This window comes from Sebastes fasciatus, chromosome 3 (assembly GCF_043250625.1).
Source record: "Sebastes fasciatus isolate fSebFas1 chromosome 3, fSebFas1.pri, whole genome shotgun sequence".
Lineage (NCBI taxonomy): Eukaryota > Metazoa > Chordata > Actinopteri > Perciformes > Sebastidae > Sebastes > Sebastes fasciatus.
Window position 1 is genome coordinate 23,289,968 of NC_133797.1, and position 27,072 is coordinate 23,317,039.

The window sequence follows — 27,072 nt, forward strand, 5'->3', positions numbered from 1 at the left end:
TAGATATACTTATGTACGAGTTGAGTGTGAATATTACAACGTACCTTCAAAGGTGTACAGAGCCGTGCACTGGCCAACAGGAGCTTCTATGTCGTCAAACTCGTCATCGAACTCTGTGTAGATGCCCTGGGGCAGGTCAGGTGCTACAACACCACTATCATGTCTGCACAGTAAAGTTAGTTTAGATTAGCATAAAGACTTGAAATGGGTTAACAGCTTGAGTCCGTCCAAAAGTAAGAAAATCCATTTCTAAATTGCATTAATAAACAAGTTATACATATTTTGTTTATTTAATCCGTAAACAGACTAAAATGTGAAAACGGTGGGACGTGCCTTCCTGAAGTTTCCGCAGGTTGCCTGGCAACCTCACAGTGATGATAAAGATATCAGCCTGCTAATCAACCTGCTGCATTTCTTTATTCTTTCACCTCTAGTTTTGACAAATTGTGATTCTAACAATGCAAGAATGTTAAAATGAATGACTTGTATATCGGGTAAGTGATATACGTCTTACCCATGTTGAGTATTATTGTTGATAGCGTTGGAAGATTCCTCTCCTCCCACTGCTTCTGACAGCCACGTCTGTAATGACCCAACAACAGATGTTAAGACTTCCTGTACAAATCCTGTAATCTGATCTGCCATGCATACATTGTTAGCATGTGTTTGTGTATGAATGCGTGATAACCTCATATTTGGTGAGCTCCCCCTTCAGGCGGCCAATGTCCTGGGTAGTTTCTGAGATCTGAGGCTCCAGACTGTTGGGGTCTCCCATCTGTGGATTCTGCTCGTACACACCCTTCATCTTCTCCAGGGCTTCACTGAGGTCAGACGGAGAAAGAAAAGTGTCACCGTTTTGGAAATGTGAGCACTCATTAAGGAAGTTTCTGTCCTCTGCAGCACCGCTGATAAGGACAGGAGGGATGAAGAAGTTTTTAAAAGCTGGGAGACTTGCTGAAGGGACACGTCGTACTACTGTATACAACATTAGTGTAGTCGCCCCATCCCAAAGGTGTTGGATGGGGCTGACGTCAGGGCTATGTCTATTTGGCGTGGAGAGGAGGTCGTGTTGCTCTGGCTCTATCTATTTGGTGTGGAGAGGAGGTTGTGCTGCTCTGGCTTTATCTGTTTGGCGTGGAGAGGAGGTTGTGTGGCTCTGGCTCTATCTATTTGGCGTGGACAGGAGGTCGTGTTGCTCTGGCTCTATCTATTTGGCCTGGGGAGGAGGTTGTGTTGCTCTGTCTCTATCTATTTGGCGTGGAAAGGAGGTTGTGTTGCTCTGGCTCTATCTATTTGGCGTGGAGAGGAGGTTGTGTTGCTCTGGCTCTATCTATTTGGCGTGGAGTGGAGGTTGTGTTGCTCTGGCTCTATCTATTTGGAGTGGAGAGGAGGTTGTGTTGCTCTGGCTCTATCTATTTGGTGTGGAGAGGAGGTCGTGTTGCTCTGGTTCTATCGATTTGGAGTGGAGAGGAGGTTGTGTTGCTCTGGCTCTATCTATTCGGAGTGGAGAGGAGGTTGTGTTGCTCTGGCTCTATCTATTTGGCGTGGAGAGGAGGTTGTGTTGCTCTGGCTCTATCTATTTGGAGTGGAGAGGAGGTTGTGTTGCTCTGGCTCTATCTATTTGGTGGGGAGAGGAGGTTGTGTTGCTCTGGCTCTATCTATTTGGAGTGGAGAGGAGGTTGTGTTGCTCTGACTCTATCTATTCAGAGTGGAGAGGAGGTCGTGTTGCTCTGGCTCTATCTATTTGGCGTGGAGAGGAGGTTGTGTTGCTCTGGCTCTATCTATTTGGAGTGGAGAGGAGGTTGTGTTGCTCTGGCTCTATCTATTTGGTGTGGAGAGGAGGTTGTGTTGCTCTGTTTGGCGACGCCGGGAAGCTGCTTGACATCCTCCTGGATCCACCTTCTCACATATGTTCACATTATATGTATTATTTTTTGCCATATGGATTGTCTGTGTTGTATTTTCATTATGTTGTTACTCTGTACACACAACATCTATTGTACGTCTGTCCGTCCTGGGAGGGGGATCCCTCCTCTGTTGCTCTGCCTGAGGTTTCTTCCATTTTTTTTATTTTTTCCCTGTTTCGTTTATTTGGGGGGAGGGAGGGAGTTTTTCCTCATCCGATGAGAGGGTCGCACTGTAAAGGACAGACGGTGTCGTATCCTGTGTGAACTAGTCAAGTTCTTCCACACCAAACTGGGAAAACCATTTCTGTATGGACCTGGCTTTGTGTACGTGGGCATTGTCATGTTGAAACAGGAAAGGGTGTTCCCCAAATTAGGAGCACACTATTGTCCAAAACATCACTGACTGCGTGCTGCTGCATTTAAAGTGAAACTAAGGGCCTGATCCCAAACCGTGAAAAACAGCCCCAGACCAGCAGTACAGAAGTATGTTGGACAACTTTGGCCATGTAGTAGTGTATGTATGTCAACTCTGAGCTAACATTTAGACATGACTGTCATCTGAGAACAACTGGGACATAATTAATTCAAGTTATTTGATCATTTAAAAATGTGTATGCATCTGAGCCTTGCCTGTTGCACACACACACACACAAATAATATCAAGGATATCACATTATATTGTAGAAATAAATCATTTAAAGCTTTGAAAACCAGTTTTCTCAATCAAGCGATGTAGTCCTACATTAACACACAATTTTCTGCCAAAGTTGAAAGAAACTGCTTTTATTATTTCACATGAGAGACATCTGTATCTATGTTTTTATCTGTGCTCTTAAATGGTTCCCAACAGACCAAAGAGACAGTCGTGTCTCAAAGGGAACCTACAAATTGTGGAATCTGATCTGAGATTTGCCAAATCTTGCAAAAACGTTCGCGAGACTCGCTGCCCGACGACCTATCCTAACCTTAACCATCTAGCGAGTGTATCCTCAACTTGCGGGTTCCCTTCTAGACACGAGCCAAACACAGAGATACCACCACATGAGGTCCAATCTACGCTGCCCTAAACAACTTCATATGATCCCAGTGAACATCATGAATTATTTAGCACTGATACTCAATAGCATTTTGTGATAATGAAACTACAAGTCTGTGACAAGCCTGTGACGCTGTTGGTGATGTTGTCACCTTTGGTCCTGCGTCTTCTGCAGCTCTTTGGTGATGTCGTCAATCTTCCCCTGCAGCCTCTTCTTCCTCTGCTCTGGAGGAAGGTGAGAGAAATCTTCTGCAGCATGCGGCTACACACACACACACACACACACACACACACACACACACACACACACACACACACACAACACAAACACAGTAATTATCCTAAGCACCATGTATACGACAACCTTATCAATGATCACCACCAGATGTCACTCCTCCATGTTTCTAGCTCTCTTTCCCACTGTTAATCAGACGTCTACACACAGAGAGAAACCTAACAGGAGAGAGACACTTAATCATACTGTGTCAAGGAAACAAACTCTGGTCAAGGTATGAAAGTAATGATTGCAAAAACACACATAGTTAGAGACAGAGAGAGAGGAGAAAGACAGTTCAGAGTTGTATAACATCCCTGAGAGTACCACTGAATTTCAGCTGTGTAGTGTTTTGGACTGATGCATATACAACAAGTAAGACTCTTTCTCCTGTGATGCCATACCAATGTACATTTAGGTAAGTGGAAGAATTCAATTTAATTCATAAAAGATCATTTAAATAAAAAAATGTTATCAAGGGAAAAACAAGCAGATCTAGATTCTCTACGATTTTTGAGAAAGATTTCCTAACTTGAGGAGTAACAATGACAAAAGCACAATCAGCTTTAGTTTTTGCTTCTTAAATATCTCGGTTTGGTTAAAAGCCTCGCTGCAGGCTTGGAGTGGACTACTTTGAGCTGAGCTAATGCAGACTGACTGAGGCAGGTAAACAAATTTGTGATTTGTGTATTTGTAAATTTGTGATTTGTGTATTGTGGCTAAAGCATGGATGATTCTCTTATAATCTTGAGTCTAAAGAAAGGGCCTGTTTTCTCCACAGAGACTGAGTTAAATAACAATATGAGATTACAGATTTAAACCTGCAGTAGGAAGAATGTTTCTGGCATCATTGGGCAAAAAATCCATAATAACCTTTCAGCATATTGTAATTCAAGTGCTCTGAGAGAAAACTAGACTTCTGCACCTCCTCATGGCTCTGTTTTCAGGCTTTAAAACATCTAGCCCGTGACGGGAGACTTCGGCCAATCACAGGTCATTTCAGAGAGAGAAGCTTTCCTATTGGCTGTTCATTCAACGGAAGCAGCTGTCAATCACTCGCAAACTTTGATCAAACGGTCAAACTAGGCAGCGCTGATCAAATATGAATCATTATTCTGTTACTGTAATGTCTATTTCTCGCCTCAATTGTTTTCAGAAACATCTTGTAGTGTACTGTTTAGCTGTAAAATGAGAAAGTTAGCTCCAGGTTGGTGGGCGGTGCTTGGTATTTCCTCAACTGATCTCAACATGCCGGCCGGGTCACAAACTTTCTCATTTAACAGCTAAACAGTACACTACAAGATGTTTCTGAAAACATTCAAGGCGAGAAATAGGCACTCTCATGCACTACTGTCAGGATATATATGCTTCATTTCTACCCACTGCAGCTTTAAGACAACATCCCCAGAATAACAGATTGGGACCATTTCTTCAAGAGAAAGACTGAACAACTGGTCACAGCATTTGTTGGGATTATACAAAGTAGCAACGACACTATTTCTGAAAGGAAATGTTGCTGTTCAATTTTTTAAAATGCAAATTTTCATTTAAATTCTTCTCTATTGTAGTGGTTGGAAACAGACATTTCAGAAACAGATATATAAAAACCCAAACTTTATTTTTGTAATTTGGGTGAACTGACCCTTTAAGTCTATGCCACAAAGACAATAACATGGAGTTATTATTTTCTTGGCTCTGACTGTGCTTATATAAAATATATGTTGGACATTGGGTGCATTTGCAAAATAAGAGTGTTGATTTTGGATCTTAACAGAGAGAATTAAAAGTTATAAATCAGTTTGGCATCACAGAATAAAGACTTGGTTCTTTAGTTTAGAGACATGTTTCCTGAATAGAAATGTAGCGCCCTGAGCCGTGAGAAAAATGCCTTTCATTTTGTAAATTAAAGAGTAACTGCACACAGGAAAATAATCCTGCTTGCACTGACAACTAGTGGTGACTACATGCACTTTCAACACGCTGGTTGTGCTCACATATACAGCAGACCACACCTGGCCACACCCAGCTGTGATTACAGGTGAGGTCATGGGAAACCCGGTCACACCTGTGAGCTAATTTTAGTGGAATCGGCGCTCACAGCCTCAAAGTGAAACTGTGAATTTTTTGCATCAACACATGTTGAGACAAATTTGTTGTCTGACAGTCATCACTTTAACGGGAATCGGACAGAAGGAGAGTCCAAAAATGGAGGAAGCTATTGTAGCTTTATTTAACCTCTTCTGTCAGAGTATAAATTGGTCCACAAAAGAGGAACGGTTTGAGACGGGGATAGATTGTGTTTGGTAACACTTTCTTCCATTTATAAATGGTGAATTGATGGTTAATTAAACTTAGTTATTTTAATGTTAACACACAAATAAATGATAATTAATGTTTACTAATTATTAGTAATGCTATAATTTGTTATTTTAACCGTTTATTATTGCACACATTATAACATTTTATATACTATATATATATATAAGTATTTGTTATTGATTAAGATATTATTTTTAAACCTTAAAGATATTGTTTTTAAAACATCTATAAACATTACTTAGACAGATATGTGTAACACTTAATTACTTGTATTGGTTAATAATTGGTTTGTAAACCATTTACCATCACCCGTTAAAGAGATTTCTTTGGGAAGTTTTTTCTTATCCGCATCCAAGGTCTAAGGACAGAGGGTGTCATATGCTGTCCAGATTGTAAAGCCCCTTGAGGCAAATTTGTGATTTGTGACATTGAGCTATATAAATTATTTTCATGCAGCGGATGAAATATTTGTTCATCTTGATGATTAGAAGAGTCTTTGAGGATTCTGGAAACGTCAGAACAAGTGACCGGGCCTTTTTCCTGCAGAGGTCAGTGCAGCATGATCCAGTGTAGAGTTACTCCTTAAATAGTATTTCCCCTTGAGAAGAATCCAGCACCAGAATACTGTTATTGAAGCACCTTTTAAGTATACTCCCTTTGTAAGGTTAATAAATGTTACCATGTGCTTTTCAGCATGCGTTGTCTAGACAGAGAGAAACAGACACTCGGTGTGAGATAGGTGTACAAACACCACATGGGAAACACACTTTTACAGTAACAAGCATGGTAACTGTACGAATGTAAAGATATAACAGTGTATTTATGTGAATAGCATCAATGAGACAAATAAATGAGAGGTGAGACGTTTACAGACAGCGGGGGGGAGGACCTGAGCAGATGTCGTCACTCACCGTGCGCTGTTTGTGTAATATCTTTAAGGTGGAAATCCTGGGTTTGATAGAGCGATTAAACTCTCTAAGGCAGAGAGAGAGAGGGGATTGCTGCAGTTTGGTGAAGGAGAGGGAGAGGGGGAGGCTGCCCGGTGGGAGAGAGGACGGGGGAGAGAAAGACGGAGGGGCAAACTGAGGAAGGGAGGGAAAAGACAAGGGAGCAGAGGAAGAGGAGCAAAGGAGGAGGGAGAAAATGACACTGGTTAGGAGAGGAAAAGAAGAGAAGAAGAAAGGGGAGTCAAACAGATGAGGAGATATTTGTAATAAAGTGGACAAAGAGTTAAAGAGAGACTAGCGAGGCTTGTTTTGGGGCAAGTCTGTGCAGCAGACTGGAATTAGAATTAGTCCCTGAGGGCAACAGGGTGGTGGGGTAAGACATGAGAGGAATGTGTGTTAAGTTTCATGCGTGTGTGTTTGTTTTAATGCATTGTTATGAGACCATGTGAGCGTCATTTTGCACTTCTACAGCGCTCAACAGAAGGACGATGAGAAGAGATCTGGGCCCTGATCTTTGTGCAGATTTGACTGTTGATTTTTAAGTTCTTTAAAGCGGTTTTAAAATGCATCTACAACAAGTCGTCAAACCTGCAAAAGTACAAGTATATCCACAGCTGTTTGAGTCAGTATCGGCCCGATATCCGATCCGGTATCGGTATCAGTGCATCCCTTGTTAGCTGTAAGATTATACCCTTTCTTAGACGTGTATTGAGAAATGTTGACGAAATTATTATTTGCAATGAAAACATTAAAGGTTATTAAAGGATGAGTCTTTTGATATTTATTTTTCTCATGTCAACAAATCCCATTAAAATACCAAAACCAACAATGAATTGATCCGACTAACAAAGCCTGATATAGCTCATTCCTCTGTGCCGTAGAGCTCTACTGCTCTACATCAGAGAGCCACACCGTTGCACTGGGTTACATGTTTCATTCTTACAATGAACATGAGCACTGTAGTTTATTTTTAATCAATCTGAATATGTATTCTGCGGCTGAAAATAGTCCCGAACAGATTTACTCCTGTATGAGTAACGTTTGCTAAAAACTACAGTGTGCAGCTGTTTTACTATTATTATTAAATTATTATCATTTGGCCTTTTTTTAAAAATGAAAATATATATTTGTGACCCGTTTTTAAAGTTAACCTGTTCCACTCCACCCCTCCTTTTCATAGACCCATCTTTGCCTTTTTTAGGGGGGTTCAGGGGGTTTTAGGGGGAGATAGCAGGTCAACAGTAGATGTCACATAGAAGTGGTGTACATCATCTGAAAGCTGGAACCTGAAGATTAATTTGAGATGCAGCTCAGCACTATGTGTCAAGTTGTTGTAGTCATAAATCAGTAATAAAAATTTAATTAATTATTAAAATTAATTGTGAAAGGCTTAGAACATTAGAATGGAAGTATATGATGGCCAACCTCATGCTCTATTATGTCTCATAAGTTACTGCAGCAATTTTTGGGTTAATATCATTTGTTACACAGATTTGGTGCTACATTTGTCAATTTTTATCACTCAAGAATTGATAAAAAGTATAAATAATCCCTCCAAAATACCACATCAGGACACCAAGTCCTTGAGGAACACCATAGAAAAAGCCATGCTGTGATTTGGCATCAAAAACTTTTGACATTTGGAGATTTCTGCAAGAATTGCATTTTTTTGCATTACATCTGCTCAGAAACCCCCTTATTGTCTATCTTAGGAAAGCCACCCATCCTCTGAATGCTCTGGGTCTCTATTTGTGGTTGTAAAGTTTCATGAGGCTGTGATTATCCGAGAGGTCACCACAGGTCATTTTATACAGTGAGGTCAAGTTTTAAACCATGGTCTCACTACAATGAAATGGCTACTATGGGGATTAACATCATCACACATGAATACAGTTGGGCTCATTGGATCCACAAGAGTCTCAGTTTTACAGTGAGACCCAATTTATGTAATTCAAGACTGTTTAGGGACCCCAGTATGCAGAAATATTCAAATACATCATTTTAGAATAGGCAAAAATAACACATTTGTACTGCATGCACAAAACTGCATGTGATTATCATGAAGTGGGCATTTTTATTTACAGATCTTGAGGTCAGAGGTCAAGGGACTCCTTTGAAAATGGCCATGACAGTTTTTCCTTGCCAAAATTTAGCGGAACTTCGTAGCGTTCACGTCTAGCTCTAAAACTCAGCCTGTTACAGCCTCTGAAAAAAGTAAAGTCGGCCGAAGGCGCCGGTGCCCTCAAGGAGTGGAAGAGATTAACTTCACTCTAAAGATTAACTTTCTGGAAGTATTGAGAGATGGACTGACGCTTTGTTGGTTTTGGTCTTACATGGGATTTGTTGACATTAAACACTAAAATGTGTTAAATGCACTTGCATCATGCACTCAGTTTTTAACTGGAGTGGGTTCATAAATTATGTGTAAATTATTTAAATGAGATTGATTACTGAACACAAATATTGTACAATTGTATCTCTGGTTCTAGAGTGAATTTAATTTGCTTTAAGAGAGATTTTCGCAGGGTTTATTTTCATAATTAGAATTTATTTAAGGCTTCAGATTTAAACTGTGAAGCACTCTCTGATGAGAACTCAATTATATGGTGGGTGCTCATTATCGTTTTCAGAAATAAGAGCACGCCATGTTTCAAGAAAAACTAACAAATCAACCTTTAAACTGTGTTTAAAGGACCAAGTCACATTGGTTAGACGTGACAGGATCATTTTAGCCCGATAACAACTTGTTAGCCCGGATTACCTGAGCTACATTCAAAGAACAGGACAGGGAGGATTTTCAGGTTGTCAGAAGCAGGCGAAGCAGAGAGGGGAGAGGCAGTAAATAACTTGTCCATGACAAACTCAAAGTGAAGTGAATCTAATGCGAACAGAGTGCAAATTCACCTTGTTCTTCTTGCTGAAAGGCCAGAGCTTGGCGCGCACTTTGGGGGGGTTGAGGCTGGAGTCAGAGGTTGCTGGTTTGATTCCTTGGGTGTAGTCTTCAAACTCCAAATCTGCAGGTCGATCAAAACCAGACTTGTGCTGCTCTATGAACAGTATCGAATCCTGCAGGAAGTCAAAACAGACACATATTTAAGATTTAACACACAATCACTAAATAGTTGTGACCAAGATGTACTGAGCAGGACATGGAAGAGCGAATAAAAAATCCCCTACAACAACCCCTGCCTTAAATATTACTGTAGAGATAAATCAACACCTCTCACACACACAGTGTCAACAACAGGTTTGTTGTTGCATTATTATTATTATTATTATTTAATATGCATATATGCGTGTATACAGGTTGGTGTGTGCCGGTGTATACTAATCACACTATACATAAGTCTAGACTTATGTATGTATAACATGAGCAAGGATGCCTTGCTCATGTTATACATACATTTCCTTTCTTTCAATGAAGTATTGAAACAAAAAAAGGAGCGTTGCATTGGATTGCTGTAGTAAACCTCATAAACTTGTGTACATAGAAAGAGAAACCCGTTACAGGGCCTTCTATTATTTTGGAAATAATGTGCTTTATGCCACTGATTAGCAATCAGTTATCATCAAGAGTACTGTAGGCCATTAAGACAGTTCTTTAGACAACACACTCTACACAACATGAAAAATGCACAAAACAGGTACAATGTTTACAAAAACTACAACACAATGCAGAAATGCAAGTTCTATACGAATCAAACTAGGTGTACTGGTTTTGCAGTATTTCAAATTTAGAAAATGTGACCTTAAAGGTTCCCTGTGTTTTTTTTTAACACACCAAGAAATGCAGCAATGTGCCAGAAAAGACAGAGAAGAAGACTGCAAGCTAGTAAACATGCATGTAAACAATGCAGGATTTAAAATACTTTAAAAATCTTCTTTGCAACTGTTTTTATGAGAAAGGAAATGTAGTAAACACATTTGTTAGACCTCAAGGATATACACAATGCATCTTGGTGAGTAACACTGAATGTAAACATAACTTTTGTTTGTTTACAAGAAAACTCCACAGGGAAAAAATGATTCACTTATTCGCTTTCTTGACAAAGAGGACATTGAGAAGATTGATACCACTCTAATGTGTGCGGCAAAAAGAAGCTACAACCAGCAGGCGATTAGCTTAGCTTAGCATAAAGACTAGAAACAGGGGGAAATGGCTAGCCTGGCTCTGTCCAAAGGTAACAACAGCAGGGGTTATCCGCAGTAGTCTTGCATAGCCAGACTCGTCTCCACAGCCCCGTGTCGGTGCTAAAGAAACGTCTTGCTCCACACACTATCATTCTGCTATAGGGGGAAAAACGCTCTGCCCTGTTTGTATTTCTTTTAGGGCTGCCAAAGTTAACTCGATAATAACGTGTTCAACATTCATGACTTTATAGTGAACAACAGGAGGACCTTTTTTTATTCTTTTTATTAAAAAGAATATTTTTTTCATGTAAATGTCTGGAAGAGCCCGGTAATAACATTGTCAAATCAGAATTTAGTTGCTTTTTGTGAGTTAATAGAAATGTAACTGATTGTGTTAAATATATTTGAAATACGATAATAGCGCTTTAACACAAATTGTGATTTTACACTGTAGCGGGCTCAGTTTTAAAGCTAGAGTGAAGATACTGGCATCATATGAAACTAGAAATCCTAAAGAATCCATTGGTACCAACCATGTCATACTCTACTATACTCAAATAACGCTCCAAACTTACACTAAATTTTGGTGCCGAAAATCTGTCATGGCCATTTTCAAAGGGGTCCCTCGACCTCTGACCTCAAGATATGTGAATGAAAATGGGTTCTATAGGTACCCACGAGTCTCCCCTTTACAGACATGCCCACTTTATGATAATCACATGCAGTTTGGGGGCAAGTTATAGTCAAGTCAGCACACTGACACATTGACAGCTGTTGTTGCCTGTTGGGCTTCAGTTTGCTATGTTATGATTTGAGCATATTCTTTATGCTAAATGCAGTACCTGTGAGGGTTTCTGGACAATATTTGTCATTGTTTTGTGTTGTTAATTGATTTACAGTAATAAATATATACATACATTTGCATGAAGAATATTTGCCCCTTCCCATGTTGATAAAAGAATCAAATACTTGACGAATCTCCCTTTAAGGTTAATTTTGAACAGATAAAAAATGTGTGATTAATTTGCGATTAATTACGATTAACTATGGACAATCACGCGATTAAATATTTTAATCGATTGGCAGCACTAATAGACACACGTACAGTCAAACAAACATCTAACATTTACCTGTTTCTCATCAATTTTCACTCCTGCTGCAGAAATCCCCTCTAAACACTTAGTGATGATGGGCAGCACCTTCTTCTCCATGTCTGAAAACTGGCAGTAGCCCTCCGCCAGCCGCCGAATCCTCCGCTCATCCATGTCCTGCATTTTCTGTTCGACACACAAACATACAACTGCCTCCTTAAATTCCATATTATATTCACACTGTCTGTGTTTATAAATGTCACATTCAAATGCTTATGAAAACACTGGAGATGGATCACATTTTGAAAGGGTGTGTTTGGTTTCTATTACGTAACTTAAGCAGGTGTGTGAGCTCTGCCCAGCTGCATTGTGAGTGTGTGTGTGTTTCCGTGTGTCTCTGTCTCACATTGAAGATCTGCGGTATCTCTGAGTAGTAGTAGAAGTTTTGTTCCTTGTTGTATTTCTGGAGCTGTGCTGCATAGTCGTTCCTGCACTCCTCCGCTGTGTGTGTGCGGGCATGGGCATGTTGCTTGGCCTTCAGAGCGAAAGATAGGGAGGGGAACATGAAAATGATCCAGGAAGAGGGAGATATGATGCAAAACAAAATGCAAAGTGGGAGAAATGTGGGATGCAGGGAGGAAGTGGAGAGAGGAGACAAGGAGGTGAAAAAAGGGAGACAGACAAGGAAAGTTCAAGGACTTCTTTTGTTGACTGAAAATATAAAAACCAAAGGTGAAAAAAAAAATTGTGCTCAGTTGTTGATGCCAACGTGCGTGTGTGTGTGTGTGTGTGTGTGTGTGTGTGTTTACCTTCTCGACATCGAGCCTGGTGGCATTGAGGTCGCTCTCTGTTTTCTCTGATTGCTGTGTGGCTTTTTCAGCCTCTGCCCACTCCTTGGCATAGCGCTTCTTAGTCTGCAGGCATGTACACACACACAAACACAGAGACAGACATACACTTTAATTAATACACTTGAATAGAGCTTCAGTAGTATTAACAATTTAGTCAGGGAACACAGTCCCAAATGCAAGGGTACTGCCCACCAAATAATGCACGTTATGTTACTGTGTGTTAAAGCTGCAGTCGGTAACTTTGAACAAATATGATTAAAAGTAATATTTATAAAGCTGTCACTATATCCTGACAGTAGTGCATGAGACAGATAATCTGTTAAAAAATCATGTTCCTCTTTATCCTCCTAGCGCTCCCAATGGCATTTGCAAGATTTCACCGCAACAACCAATCAAAGCCGAGCAGTCTCTCTCCAGCAGTTCTCAATCTCTGCTCGCGGAAACCACAAACTCAGATCAAACGGTCAAACTAGGCAGCGCTGATCAAATATGAATCAATATTCTGTTACTGTAAGGCCTATTTCTCGCCTCAAATGTTTTCAGAAACATTTAGTGTACTGTTTAAAATGAGAACGTTTGTGACCCGGCCGGCATGTTGAAAACAGTCGAGCCAAAACATAGCACCGCCCACCGGCCACAGCAAACTTTCTCATTTTACAGCTAAACAGTCCACTAGAAGATGTCTCATGCACTACTGTCAGGATATAGTGACAGTTTGTGACAGTGAAACTTGCTTAACTTCTTGTAGTCCGTGCACAGCAGGTCTGCACATGCACTTTAATTTGTCACTATGGGCATGAGCCATCTAGTTGCACTATTGTATTTATTTCACAGTTACTGTGTTGTAATTGTGTGTTTTTGTTGTGTGTGCTCTGTGATTATATGTTTTGTTGTTCAGCGCACAAAAAAACTAATTCCTAATCAACTGCAGTTGATATGGCAATTCATTATTGAATCTTGAATCCTGAACATGCAAAAATGTGCTATTTGTCACAGGCAAACACATAATTCAACATATATGAAGAATAATAAATAAATAAAACAATAAATTAATTATGAATATATATTTACTTGGGTTTCCTTTCAAGAAAATTCCTCTGTCAAAAACTGATTTTGTTCTCAACAAAACTAACTAAAATAAAGGTCTATGAACTTTGGTTGAATTCCCCCTAATAATAATATTAATAATAATAATAATAATAATAATAATAATAATAATAATTATTATTATTATTATTATTATTATAATTATTATTATTAGTAGTAGTATTAGTTGTAGTAGTAGTAGTAGTAGTAGTAGTAGTAGTACTAGTAGTACTAGTAGTACTTCTTTAACAGTTCATTCCAGGAAACATTTAAGAAATTGCTTGGAAATTATGGGAAAGACAGACCTGTAAAATAAAGCCACAAAAACTACCTGCATGACTGCAAGAGGTAAGTGAGATTTTCTTTTCCTAATTTAGGCAAACAAATCCTTTAAATAACAATCATCATACTCATACAACTTTGAGACCTCAAAAATAGGGAGGATTTCAAAACCAAAGTAGGAGTCTGGGGGTCGTCCCCCAAAAGAAATTGAGTTTCAGAGTCTTTTCCTGCATTCTGGTGACTGGTAAAGAATGAAAATAAGTAGGGCTGTCAAAATTAACACGATAACGCCTTAACCTAAATTTGATTTAACGCCACTAATTTCTTTAGCGCATTTACGCAATCGATCTTCCGGAGGTTGTACCAGGTTCAGTTTGAAAGCTACAGTGGAGATACTGGAATTAAATGAAAGTAGAAAACCAGAAAATCCAATAGTACCAACCATGTCTACTAGCTGGTCGGGAAGGAAGAGAATGATTAAATATTTTAATTGATTGACAGCCCTGAAAAAAACAATAAATACACTGCAACAGTATTTTTTTTATTTTTTTTTTAAATAGGCCTACTTTTTATTTTACTTATATTCAGGAAATAAAATTGTATAATTCGCCTCGAACTTGTGTGAATCTCTGGTATGACCTAGGCTAATATTCATCAGTTTCATTCATTCATTTTTCACTCTGCTTGAGTATTTCTTTCTCTTAGTTTTCTCAATTTCCCTCTCTGTCTCTCACTAACTGAAGATCTGTTCAGACACAACGCAACGACGCTACCACTGCGGTCTGAAACCTGTTATTCCCAATGGCTTGTGCCACGCCACGCCGGCTTTGCTGTGATGTGCGGCGAGCGCAGCTCAAACCGCGCCGCAGTGTCGCAAGCAGCTCTCCTCCGCTGGTAAAAGACATTTGGTGTAGCTCTATTGCCCTCTGGGTGGAAACAGTAGGGCTTATACACACTGTGCAGTGCCAGAAACATGTTGAGATAACGAAAAGGGGAAAAAAAAGTGTGAAAAATTGCAATAAATCGGAAGAAATGGGACCCTGGGAGGAGATCATGTGATCCAAACTAGATGCCTGTAAGCAACAGGAACACGTGACTCACACTTTCTAGTTGTTTAAAGGTGCCCTCTAAATTCTGCTGGGCCTTCTTGGCATCAGACAGGTGCTGTGGAAGAAAGAGGTTTCAGTTAATGAGCTGCAGTTTAAGATGATGACTCAGTGAACCACTTCAATCTGCCAAACTTCCCTGTTCCTTGTTCCCTCTGTCCTCCCTCCCTCCCCCGTGTGATCTTCCTCCTTCTCTCACCGTTTTGCGTTCCAGTTTGAGATCCTGAAGGTACTTGGTGAGTTCCACGCAGATGCCGGTCATCATGTTTTCAGCGATGAGCTCCCGTTGGCCGGCGTAATCGTTCAGCTCGTTCAGGATCTCCTGGAGTGACGCGTGATTGCTGAATCTGCAGCAAGGAGGGAGAGACAATTAGGAAAATCATCACAGCTGGAGAGACCAAAGTTTAATTTACCAATTGCTGAACCCAAATCCAATGACAGCTTAGCAACCGTAACTAGGCACTGTCAAGCTTTGGATCTCTCCGCATGTCGAAGCGATGTGCTCTAATAAGTGTGTGATATGTATAAAAGACATGAGAAAACATGAAATGGATGAATTAAAGTGAGTGCTTATCTGCGTTGGTTGCAAACGATAGCATGTCCTGTTAACTAGCTTACAAGCGACAGTAGAAACTTAGCATTATTTTTAAGGTTTCTTTAGAAGAATATCTTTTCAGGACTTTAACATCCACCCTGTGGGAACCAAGATGCTACTATATCAGAGTTTAACGCTATGTACAGAACAGAAAGTCACACAATAACATAAACAAACTGACCGTTCGGTGCAGCGGTAGACCAGCAACTCTTTCGTTTTGTGGGAGGTAAAATTACCGTTTTTGTGAATGGAGTCTGGTGGTTTTCAAGATGGCGAGGTAAGTCGCAAGGTAAAGCAGTGAAAATATTCTAAATATAGTGTACACTTAAATTGAGGTGGGCCTTTTTTAAGGTGGCTAAAGTACATTTTCTGCTGTTCCCGTCCAGAGCTGCTTTACCTCACCGTCAGACAGCCCTTTCCAACGGGGAACTGAAGCCGTTATGTCGCTGTCTAACAAAGCCACCAGACTCCATTCACAAAACCAGTAATTTAACCTTGCAGAGTGTACATACAAACCCACTTCATAAAAATCCAAACTAGCCCTTTCAGTTATTTCCAAACTTAGTACAGCTAACATTTACTCAGCTAGTGCTAGCGTTCACATTATTCATAACCTTATTGGTTAGCTTCATGATTAGCTCACTTTGGTACCTGCTTCTTGCAACGGCTGAGTGGGCGTTTCCATTTGAAAAAAAAAAAAAAAAAAAAAGCAGATGGACCCGCCCTTTAACTGACACAGTAGCTTGTCTGCTCTTTTTTTTTTTTCATCTTGGGGAACTTTAAACCCCAGAATCTCAAGCCAAAGATGTGTAAAATATCATCATCAGTTATTCCTCATCCTCAAATTATTTTCTTTTTTATAAGTGACGCATACGTTTTGACTATAAGAACATTAAATCATAAATAGAACCACGGTGTTGCTTGTTGTCCAAGTTTTGTTTTTCCACAGTAAGCACTAAAACCATCTAAGGGTTACGTCAGAATGAATAAATTACATTTTTACTTACAATACTGCACTATAACACTAGAACAAACTAGTATTTCCATGTGTTCTCTATGGATCATCAGCTGGTTCGGATGCTGATTTTTCTTCCTGAGCTTTAGCATCAGCCTTTTAGCATTATAACATGTAGCCTTCATGTGCATATTTCAGACGCTTTTACAGGATTGTCATTTTAAAACGAGTCAGCGCAAAACATCAAAAGTGAACTGGTGATGGAGTTTTCAAACAATTGACACCATCCATAGTTGTCAGCTAGAAATGAGAAGCCTGCTTTTGTTACATCTGTGTGAAATCAAAATGCAAGTTTTAAGTAGTAAATCTGCCACCGTTATCATTCCTACTGCATGTGGTGCAAGAACGGAAAGCTTGACAGCCTTACAGCAACAGTGACTAAGGCTTTTTAGTGAGTAGTACATTGTAATTTATATATGGACTTATTCAAAATTGACCACATAAACAGTCTAAATGGGGCCCTTTGTATTTCCTGTTGCAGTGTTTATTAATGCAGTAGCTGACGGGAAGTAAACTTGCACCAAAGCTGTTGCCCTAGCAACAGAATGGCAATTGTTATTGTTCTCTTACTTGCAGTCTTGCTCTTCTTTGCTCCCTCGTTTGGCATATTTCTTTGATAGATTCCTATTAAGACAGTGAAAAAGAAGCAGTGTGACTCTCTATTACACTCACATACATAAATGCACAATACAGTTAAGTTCCAAATTCATGTAGATATAAATACACCTTCAGAAACAAGCTTATAAAAAATCAAAAAGCACACCTGAGTTGTTTAGCGTAGCTCTGCTCTATTTCTGTCCGTTCCTTCACAAACTTTATGTAGCGCTCCACCAGGTCGAGGCCGCACTGCGTATGCTTGTCGATGTGATCGTACTGGTCCTGTGAGAGGAACAGCACAAAGCAACATGTTTTCATACATGTATAAGCACACAAACGCTGCTGCATCTGTTGAGCGATACAGCTGACACAGTGCAGTCTAAAGCTTTTTGGATGGTGACACAGCATTTTGGAATTTAAACAAAGTTAATGAAGTTAAAGTTGGGGGTGGTTACATCAGTGTTGAACTTGCACCCATTTTTGTGCACATTCCAATTTTAAAGGTCCCATATTGTAAAAAGTGAGATTTTATTTCTATTTTTTTTATTATAAAGCAGGTTTAAGTGCTATAGAAATACTATGAAAGTATTGAAACGGCGAAATACACACAGCCCATATTCAGAAACTGCACCTTTGAAACAAGCCGTCAGGATTTCTGTAATTTTGTGATGTCACAAATATACAATATTTAGACCATTACATCGTTTTAAACGTAAACATTCTAAATGTGTCCCAGTTTATTTCTGGCTGCAGTGTTTGTGAATAACATCAGCTGACAGGAAGTAAACATGGAACCAAGGGTTGTGAAATTCCATACTAACATGCCGTTCAGTACAATAAAACAGTATGTGAGATGTTTAAGTATTTCCGAAACCTTAGTATGAAACTAATAGAAATATTAAAGTATGCAACACTGCGGCGTATATATCCCACAATGCAATGGGGTAGTGACAACGTTGACAGACAGCTCTGTAACATTAATAACGCTTTGATTTAACTTTAAGATTTCTCTTTGCTTATATATTTAAATTAATTCAGACTTTGATTCTCACAAACCGTCGTTTTGGTCACATGAGGTTGGCTCGGGTTACCATGGTTACATGTCTGCAACCGGCAAGGAGGCTCTCAGGAAGTGACGACATAAATTACTACTCAGTGCGCCCGAAAAGATTCATACTACTGTTCATTTACATAAAAGTATGTTGAATTATAGTACATATATTGAGTGTGTAGTGCACAGTATGCGATTTTAGACAAAGCCAAACTGTTGCCTAGCAACGCAATTCAGTTGCAATTCCGTTGAAATGTACTAAAACTGAGCGTTTCAGTCAGAGGGTAAATATGAGGATATTCAGGCAGGCAGTATGAGGAAAATAAAGAGTTTTTGAACATTACAACATGTAAACATGTTCTAGTATAAACATAAAATACAAGTATGAATCTGAAAATGAGCACAATATGGGACCTTCAAGACAATGCAACGGGACAATGACTCTAAAAATACACACAGAGACTGAGGAGTTTTAATAAATGGTCAAACAGTGAAACGTTCTGGACTAGCCGAGTCAGTCACATGACCTCAGTCTAAGTTATCACGTGTTTCACCTACTGAAAACCAGACTGAAAGCAAAAAGCCCCGAAACAAGAAGTGAAGCTGGCTGACAGAGGAACATACTGTAGGCAACATAACAAGTGTCTGTTAATGTCAGTGGGTCACAGACTTCAAACTAGAGCTGACAGCTGATTAATCAATTAGCCGACTGACAGAAAATTAATCTGCAACTGTTTTAATTAGTAATTTTTCAAAATTAACGATAACTACCTTTAGCTGCAGCCTTACTTCAGACAGGCACTTGGAAAGAATTTAACACCAAATAATAAATATGGTGACTTTAAGTTTACTTTAATTTATCCTGTACATTTTGGTTCCCTAAAACTGAAGGACTATGTAGAAAAAGTGCAAAAAATCCTATATTGTTCATAAAATGTTTATTTTTATGGCTTATAAACTTTTCTTTTATGGTTTTTGTTGTACTAAATGATCTTTTATTGAAAATTCTTGTTTGGTGTCAGGTCAATCTCACTACTCTGCACTACGATACACAGATGTCTCTGCTTCCACCATATCTGATTTTTGGCTGGCTTCATTTCTCAGCACCAGAGGTTGCCTCTTGGGTACCACCAGCTGCCGTCTGACTTCCGTTGCTCCTACAGTAGTGTTATTATGGTAAGGATGGCCTCTGAGAGCGGCGAACGGTCTTAACACGGTCTTGCACTCGGTGGCTGACGTTACCGCAGTCTTGGAAAGGGAGGAGTGAGCGGAGGGGTGCTCAGTTGGTTGCAATCTGCAACCACAACACAAGATGCCACCAGATCCTACACACTGTAACTTTAAAATAGCTGCTGAATAATCGAGTAATTGATCGACTAAGCATTTCAACATTTCATGAGGCTGTGGATCTGACACAAATGGAAACTGGGAGTCTAAGAATAACCTTCCACACAAACACACACACACAGACCGTTCTTTCAATTCCTCTCACACACAAAAAGTACAAAGGTGTAGTAGAGAATAAAAGCAAACTCTCCTTTCAACATTCCTCGCTCTCTCTTTACATACATCCAACCCTTCAAAAAACGATCCCACACACACACACACACACACACACACACACACACAAACCTGTCGTACAGGTAACATTTGTCCTCTCGGCCTCCACTGTCTTAAAGCTACAGAGTCATGGCATACAGTAAAAGGATCACTGAAGGAGAATGTGACAAAGAACACAAAGAAAGACTCCACCTTATTGTTGCTCTAGTGTGTGTGTGTGTGTGTGTGTGTGTGTGTGTGTGTGTGTGTGTGCGCGCAGGGTCTATTGGAGCCAGAGACATAGATATTGAGTCCTCAGAGGAGGGGGAAGCTAAATGGAGATCATTAGGTAACACAGTTAGCAATGTCCTGGATACGAGAGGGCGAACAGGATTAGAACAAATAAGAGGACGATGGAGTGAAATAGACGTTTTGCACAAGTGATCAAGGAAGTCAGATGGACGAGAAACAAACTGCGAGGAAGAGACTGAAGAATCTCTGAGATATATTCCTGCATGAATTTAATACTTCTGCTGCTACGCCCCATTACACATCTGCATGTTTGTGCGAGAGGAGGAAATACTGATAGTAAGACGGAGAGGGTTCAGGAATGAGATAATCATTAGCTCAGTGTGAACCTCCGCCCTGTGACTGATGGTCCCAGGGGCCTCTACAAGCCCTGGAACCGGTCGGACTAGTCCCACCCCTCACTGTGACGACACACACACACAGCATATGTTTCCTGAACCAGGCTGATCTCATTCATAGCGTAAGCTGCGAAACTGGTTGCACCAAATATCCATAAAGTTTGTGTAAAGTTCTAATCGTTTCAAACTAGTGATTCACTAAATCAGTTTGTACCATCAGGACTTAAATGTCGTTAGTAATGTGTAAACAGGAAGTCACTGCAGCATCACAACCTCTAGCATAACGTCCAAAGGTTACAGTTTTATGGAGGCAGGCGATATGTTAATATTAGCTGTTGTAAAACGCAGGTATCACTTTGTTTTATTGATGTATTCTCAGACAGAGAAATCTGTGTGCTTCAGAGTTAGTTGTTTTCACACAGCTTAGAATGAATCTTTTATTATTATAAAACCTTTATTATTATACTGTATATTATTTGTAAATAAATTTTAATTTTATATTATTTTATTTTTTGCTGGGAAGCAAAAAGTATTTCACACGATTGTACTTGTATAACCGGTGTGACAATTAACATCTTGAATCTTGAATCTGCTAGTGAATTAGCAAAATGTTTTGTAAATTGAGGTGTTATTTTTGTTAAAAGCACTTAAAAATCTTCCCAGTTGGTGCGCTCACTTCTTGATGAGCATATTAATACACGTGTGTCTCACTGAAGTGTTTGCAGGTTTTTTTTGTATTTTTCTTTTCCAATATTATTATTGTTTTATTGTATTTATTTTAAAACATTTTTAATTATTATTTTTAGGGAACATTGGTATCCGATCCAGCCGATATTCGCCTTGTTGACTGCCATCGGCCTATCGGTAAATAAGATGACATTCGCCGATTGCAGTGGCCGATGTTTGTCTGTTGTGTCGCATCAATTTTGCGCCGACTAAATGTTGTGTTGTTATTAAAAATTTAAAAAGAATCTTTTTCATGTGAAAGTAGGCTATACTAGAGGTTGTTTCATACATTTAATTGAATTTTTGCTCATTCAAAGACAATGTATGAATGACTTTAAAACAGCTCAGTTATTTATTTTTGTAATGAAGAAGTCTTTGGAATGAATAACAACAACAAAAACATCGGTATCGGCTAAATTGTTATTTTAAACATCGGTATCCATCCGGAATTTCACAATCGGTGCATCCCTAATTATTTTATCATAGGTTAGGTTTATTATCATTAAAATGGCATATATGTCATTATCACTATTTTACTTGAATATATATTTAAGTTGATGTATCTTTATTGTGTTTCTAATTATCCTTTTTTATACACGTACATTTGACTGTATCTGTAACGCTTATGTGTATTTTTCATCTCTTTTAAATGTATTTTTTCACGCATGAATGGAATTGTTTATGTACCTAACATATTGCAACTACACTGTAAATCGATTGTAATTGTGTCAAGTCACACCATATTACCTCTTTTACTTTTACTACAACCTAACGTTTTGTCAGTTGGTTCAGTTAACTACGCAACACCTACATATATTTAGTAACAGCTAATCTCTACATTAGAACTAGTTTGTGATGCATAAATCTCAATTTACCGACGTTATAAGTTTGAACTTATGCAGAGCTGGACTGGATTGCACCAGCTATTCACAAATCTGTACTACGCTTGTCTGTAAAGTCCTTCCTAAGTTCTTAGTGACTACAGGCTAGTTACCTCCTTGGCCCAAGGCCTTTATGTTTTCACCAGCGTTGGTTTGTTTGTCTCGCTGTTAGACGGATTACTCCAAAAGTTTGTGTTGGATTTGAATGACATTTTTTGGAGGGGTGGAGTGTAGCACAATGAACAATCTATTAGATTTTGGTGGCGATCCGGACCATGATCCGGATTCAGGATTATTTTTAAGGATTCTGATTATCCTGAGCTTTAAGACCACAGGGTATAACATGTGCGCTGTGTAGCTGATGACACGTTGATGACTCGTGACCCCGCCTCCTTCTGAGAGCAGAGAGATACGTGTGTGGATGTGTGGCGAGACTTCGAGGTGCGGGAGCTTCTGGCCCTCCGCGGTGAGAAAGGAAAAAGCGGTAGCTGACGGGATGAGAGACAACGTAGTGTAACGCTATACAGACACAACAAGGCTGCTGAATGAGAGAGGCATCCGCCGATACGTTACACGGAAACACACCGTGTTAATAATAAGCCCACCACCTCACGGTACTGCCAGCTGTGAGCTGTGATCTGTTTTTAAAGTCCGGCACCTTGGCGGAGGTCTGCGCTCTCCGAGTGCCATTCTAGTTTCAAACTGATTTACTAAATCAAAACTGCTGCCTTGAAAACCACAAAGTCTTTGCAGTTTAATCTTTCACTCAGTGTAAACCTCATATAGCCTAAATGATGAGAGGCTGATACATCATATACAGCTAGACTGTGAGGAATGAGGTGATTTTTCAACCTTAAAGCTACAAAAGGGTGAAACTGTATGTTTACCTGGCATTAAAGGGATAGTTCAGGTGTATTGAAGTGGGGTTGTATGAGGTACTTATCCATAGTCAGTGTATTACCTACAGTAGATGATGCTCGGCACGCCCCCAGCTTGGAGAAACAGACAGGCGTAGCGGCACCGGAGCAAAGCAATGTACTGCTGTGGAAGGGGGCAGCAGAAAAACATATTTTAGCCACCTAAAAGAAGGGTTCACCTAAAAAGATTTATATCCGTTTAAGCGTACACTATATTTAGAATATTTTACAACGGCGAACTGACGGAAAGTGAAACATATTTATACTGTTTCTGTCATCTGAGGCGGCTGGCTTTGGAGAGAGCATAGACAAGTTTCACTTTCAGTTCAGTTCCCTGTCGAAAAGGAGAAGGAAAAGGCTGCCTGATGGTAAGGTAGCGTTGAAAATATTCTAAATATAGCGTACACTTAAATACATATAGATTTTTCTAGGTGAGACTTTCTTTTAGGTGTTTTTCTGCCACCCCCGTCCACAGCACTGTATTGCTTTGCTCCTGTGCTGGTACTCCGGTCTGTTTCTCCAAACTGGGGGCGTGCCGTCCGTCATCTACTGTAGGTATTACACTGACTATTGATCAGTACCTCATACAACCCCACTTCAAAACACCTGAACTATCCGTTTAAAAGAGCTGTTATAATTTCAGTATATCAAATCATCTTCTCTGTGTGTGTCACCTGCTTAATCAGGTGACAGCTGATGAGAATACTTGAACTCACATTTTACGTGATTTATCTCTAATCACGTAAAATGTGAGTTCTTTTCAGCAGTATCTACTGATGAATATGTCAGTTTAGGGCTGCAACTAACAATTATTCTCATGACTGATTAATGAGCAGATTATAAATCAAACCTCATTCGATCTATATATGTCTTAAACTTGTTAAAAATGCAAACACAGTTTCCTAAAGCCCAAGGTGACGTCTTCAATTTCTTTGTTTTGTCTGAGCAGCGGCCTTAAACCAAAGGATATTCACTTCATCATCAATTAGGACAAAGAAAAGCACCACATTTGAGCTGGAACTCTGTAATATTTGACATTTATGCAAGCTGGGCAATGTGGTCATTATCTTCTATCACGATATAGGTCATTTCATATCTTGATAACGATATACTTTCTATATTGTTTCTAGCCTATATCACGCTAGAAACAATATAGAAAAATATATACAATAGACATTTATATCGTTTTGACGATATACATCGTCATATTTCCCAGCCCCAATCAAAACAGTTGCTCACATAGCTGAAACGCTTTTCCTTGTCCGATGTGATAGTAAACTGAATATCTTCAGGCTTCGGACTGTTGGTCAGACAGAACAAGGGATATTAAGTAGGGCAGTCAACGCAGTAATAATGCATTAACGCAGATTTGCCACTAATTTCTTTAACGCGTTAACGCAATCGATCTCTCAGAGCTGTAAAGCTCAGTTTTAAAGCTAGAGTGAAGATACTGAAGAAACTAGGAAACCTAAGGAATCCATTGGTACCAACCACACACTTTATGATAATCACATGCAGTTTTGGGCAAGTCATTGTCAAGTCAGCACACTGACACACTGACAGCTGTTGTTGCCTGTTGGGCTGCAGTTTGCCATGTTATGATTTGAGCATATTTTTCTATGTTAAATGCAGTACCTGTGAGGGTTTCTGGACAATAGTTGTCATTGTTTTGTGTTAATTGATTTCCAATAATAAATATATACATACATTTGCATAAAGCAGCATATTTGCCCACTCCTATGTTGATAAGAGTATTAAATACTTGACAAATCTCCTTTGGGAGAGTGCGATCTGTCTTTTTTTCTCTATTTTCTCATATATTATAGACCAAACAATTAGTCGTTTAACAAAGAAAATAATCCAGAGATTAATCGATAATGAAAATAATGGTTGCCGACTTCTTTTCTGACAATTGACTAATCGATTAATCGACCAATTTCAGCTCTAGCTATGCTGTGTTTTGGTTTTCCCACAATAAAATCTGATTAATCCACTGTTTATCAGATCCCCATCAAGCACAACACAAGCGGCCGCAGTTTAATTATTTCCACCACTTTGTCAACAAACGCAGCTTTAAACTGCCTCACCCAGTCTGGGCAATAATCTCAGAGGCATGAACTCAGACTCTGAACACAATCACAGCCGGATTAAAGAAAATGAGACTCTTAAATTCAGCTATTTAAACCGACAATCACAGTCAGGATGTTTTCGTTTGAGCCAAAACACATTCTGTACATAACGTGCATTTTCTTGAGGTCATCTTCCACATCTGGTCTGTGGTCAGTGTACAGCTGAAGTGATTGATCTCCTAGAAAATTAAATCAGGTACTATTCTGACAATTGATTAACCCTTTAAGAAGCAAAAATGCCAAACATTCTCTAGTTTCAGCCTCTCAAATGTGAGGATTTCCTGCCTTTCTGTGTCCTATGGGGTAGTAAACAGGATGTCTTTGGGGTTTTGGACTGCTGGGTTGGACAAAATAAGCAATCTGAAAACAGAATCTTGTCTAATTTTTGTAACTTGTTATTAAATTCCTGATGTTTTAAAGACCAAGATGATTGACTGATTAACCAGGAAATGAATGCAAATAACCTGGATCAGTGGCCACCACCAGTTAAGTCCCTATACTGACTGGTGGTGGTGGTGGTGGTGGTGGGAGTGATGAGGAAGCTGTCTGACCTGATGACTGTCACTGTGCTTCACAGCTGAGAGAGAGACACTGACCAGATGCAGTGACAACAAGTCACACAAATGAGCCTTCAACAAAGTGTTGTCACAAATGCACAAGTCAGAGCATGCATGAAGGAGGAGTGAGAAAGGGAAAAACACCTTTAGCCTACAGTGTGTAGATAAAGACAGCGTGGTAATAAACCTCTTGTTTCCCCCCCTCTGCTTAGGATAAGGTATGCAAGGAGCAGGAGTTGCGAAATCCTTCTGGCTGCAGTCTTTACAGATAGACTCCTGCTGCTTTCTCAACATTACTTAACCCAGGGCCTACCGTGGAAAAACAAGTACATGTTGTGACGACAGAAACAACAGCAGCAGCCTACTCTTAAGGGATTGATATATCTCAGAGGACTCTTCTTTTTCTTCTCGTGTCAGCTGTCAACTTACCCACAGATCTGTTCCCCAGTCCATGTCTGCTTCTGCTGCTTAAAGCTCAGATGTTTGAGGAAAAGCAGGAATCCTTCTCAGAGAAACAAACAACCAGGTGGTGGTGGAGGAGGTGGAAAAACAAAACAGATACAAAGTCGTTACAAAGATTCCACAAAAGTCTCGAAAGCGGAGATGGCGGAGGAAATGTTTGGAGGAAGTCTACGTTCTTCTCCTTGGCGCGGACACACGGCCGTCCTGTTTCTACCAGGAGAGAGAGAGAGAGAGAAAACAAGACAGATATGTTCAGACGGGTTTCCTCCAACTAGTTCCTGTCCCAGAGAGACAGAGAGGGAGGAGGAGGGAGAGGGGAGGGAGGAGGGAGAGGGAGGGAGAGAGAGAGGAGGGAGGAGGGAGGGAGGGAGGAGGGTGGAGAGGGGAGGGAGGAGGGAGGAGGGAGGAGGGAGGGAGAGAGAGAGGAGGGAGGAGGGAGGGAGGGGAGAGGAGGGAGGAGGGAGGGAGGGAGAGAGGAGGGAGGGAGGAGGGTGGAGAGGGGAGGGAGGAGGGAGGGAGGGAGAGAGGAGGGAGGGAGGAGGGTGGAGAGGGGAGGGAGGAGGGAGGGAGGAGGAGGGAGGAGGGTGGGAGGAGGGAGGAGGGAGGGAGAGAGAGAGGAGGGAGGGAGGAGGGAGGGAGGGAGAGAGGAGGGAGGGAGAGAGGAGGGAGGGAGGAGGGAGGGAGGGAGGGAGGAGGGTGGAGAGGGGAGGGAGGAGGGTGGAGAGGGGAGGGAGGAGGGAGGAGGGAGGGGAGAGAGAGAGGAGGGAGGAGGGAGGGAGGGAGAGAGGAGGGAGGGAGGAGGGTGGAGAGGGGAGGGAGGAGGGAGGAGGGAGGGTGGGAGAGAGAGGAGGGAGGAGAGAGAGGAGGGAGAGAGGAGGGAGGGAGGAGGGTGGAAGAGGGGAGGGAGGAGGAGGAGGGAGGAGAGA

General features: G+C 40.4%; 1 protein-coding gene across 2 annotated transcripts in view; it reads right to left on the minus strand.

The window, feature by feature from the left end:
* trip10b (thyroid hormone receptor interactor 10b) overlaps positions 1-26,445 on the minus strand; it is a 29,575-nt gene extending 3,130 nt beyond the window's left edge. Inside the window, exons 1-14 of one of the 2 annotated variants that reach the window (XM_074629707.1) lie at positions 26,114-26,445; positions 17,404-17,519; positions 17,211-17,264; positions 15,230-15,377; positions 15,026-15,088; positions 12,515-12,619; positions 12,112-12,240; positions 11,745-11,891; positions 9,388-9,549; positions 6,448-6,618; positions 3,096-3,205; positions 689-821; positions 515-582; positions 45-163 (exon numbers count right to left, since the gene is read on the minus strand). In XM_074629707.1, coding sequence (XP_074485808.1) covers positions 45-163; positions 515-582; positions 689-821; positions 3,096-3,205; positions 6,448-6,618; positions 9,388-9,549; positions 11,745-11,891; positions 12,112-12,240; positions 12,515-12,619; positions 15,026-15,088; positions 15,230-15,377; positions 17,211-17,264; positions 17,404-17,519; positions 26,114-26,137 — 1,549 coding nt within the window. In that variant the 5' untranslated portion in view covers positions 26,138-26,445. The remainder of the gene's footprint in view (positions 1-44; positions 164-514; positions 583-688; positions 822-3,095; positions 3,206-6,447; positions 6,619-9,387; positions 9,550-11,744; positions 11,892-12,111; positions 12,241-12,514; positions 12,620-15,025; positions 15,089-15,229; positions 15,378-17,210; positions 17,265-17,403; positions 17,520-26,113) is intronic. The other variant, XM_074629708.1, reaches the window with a different exon arrangement.
* Between the last annotated feature and the right edge of the window lie 627 nt (positions 26,446-27,072).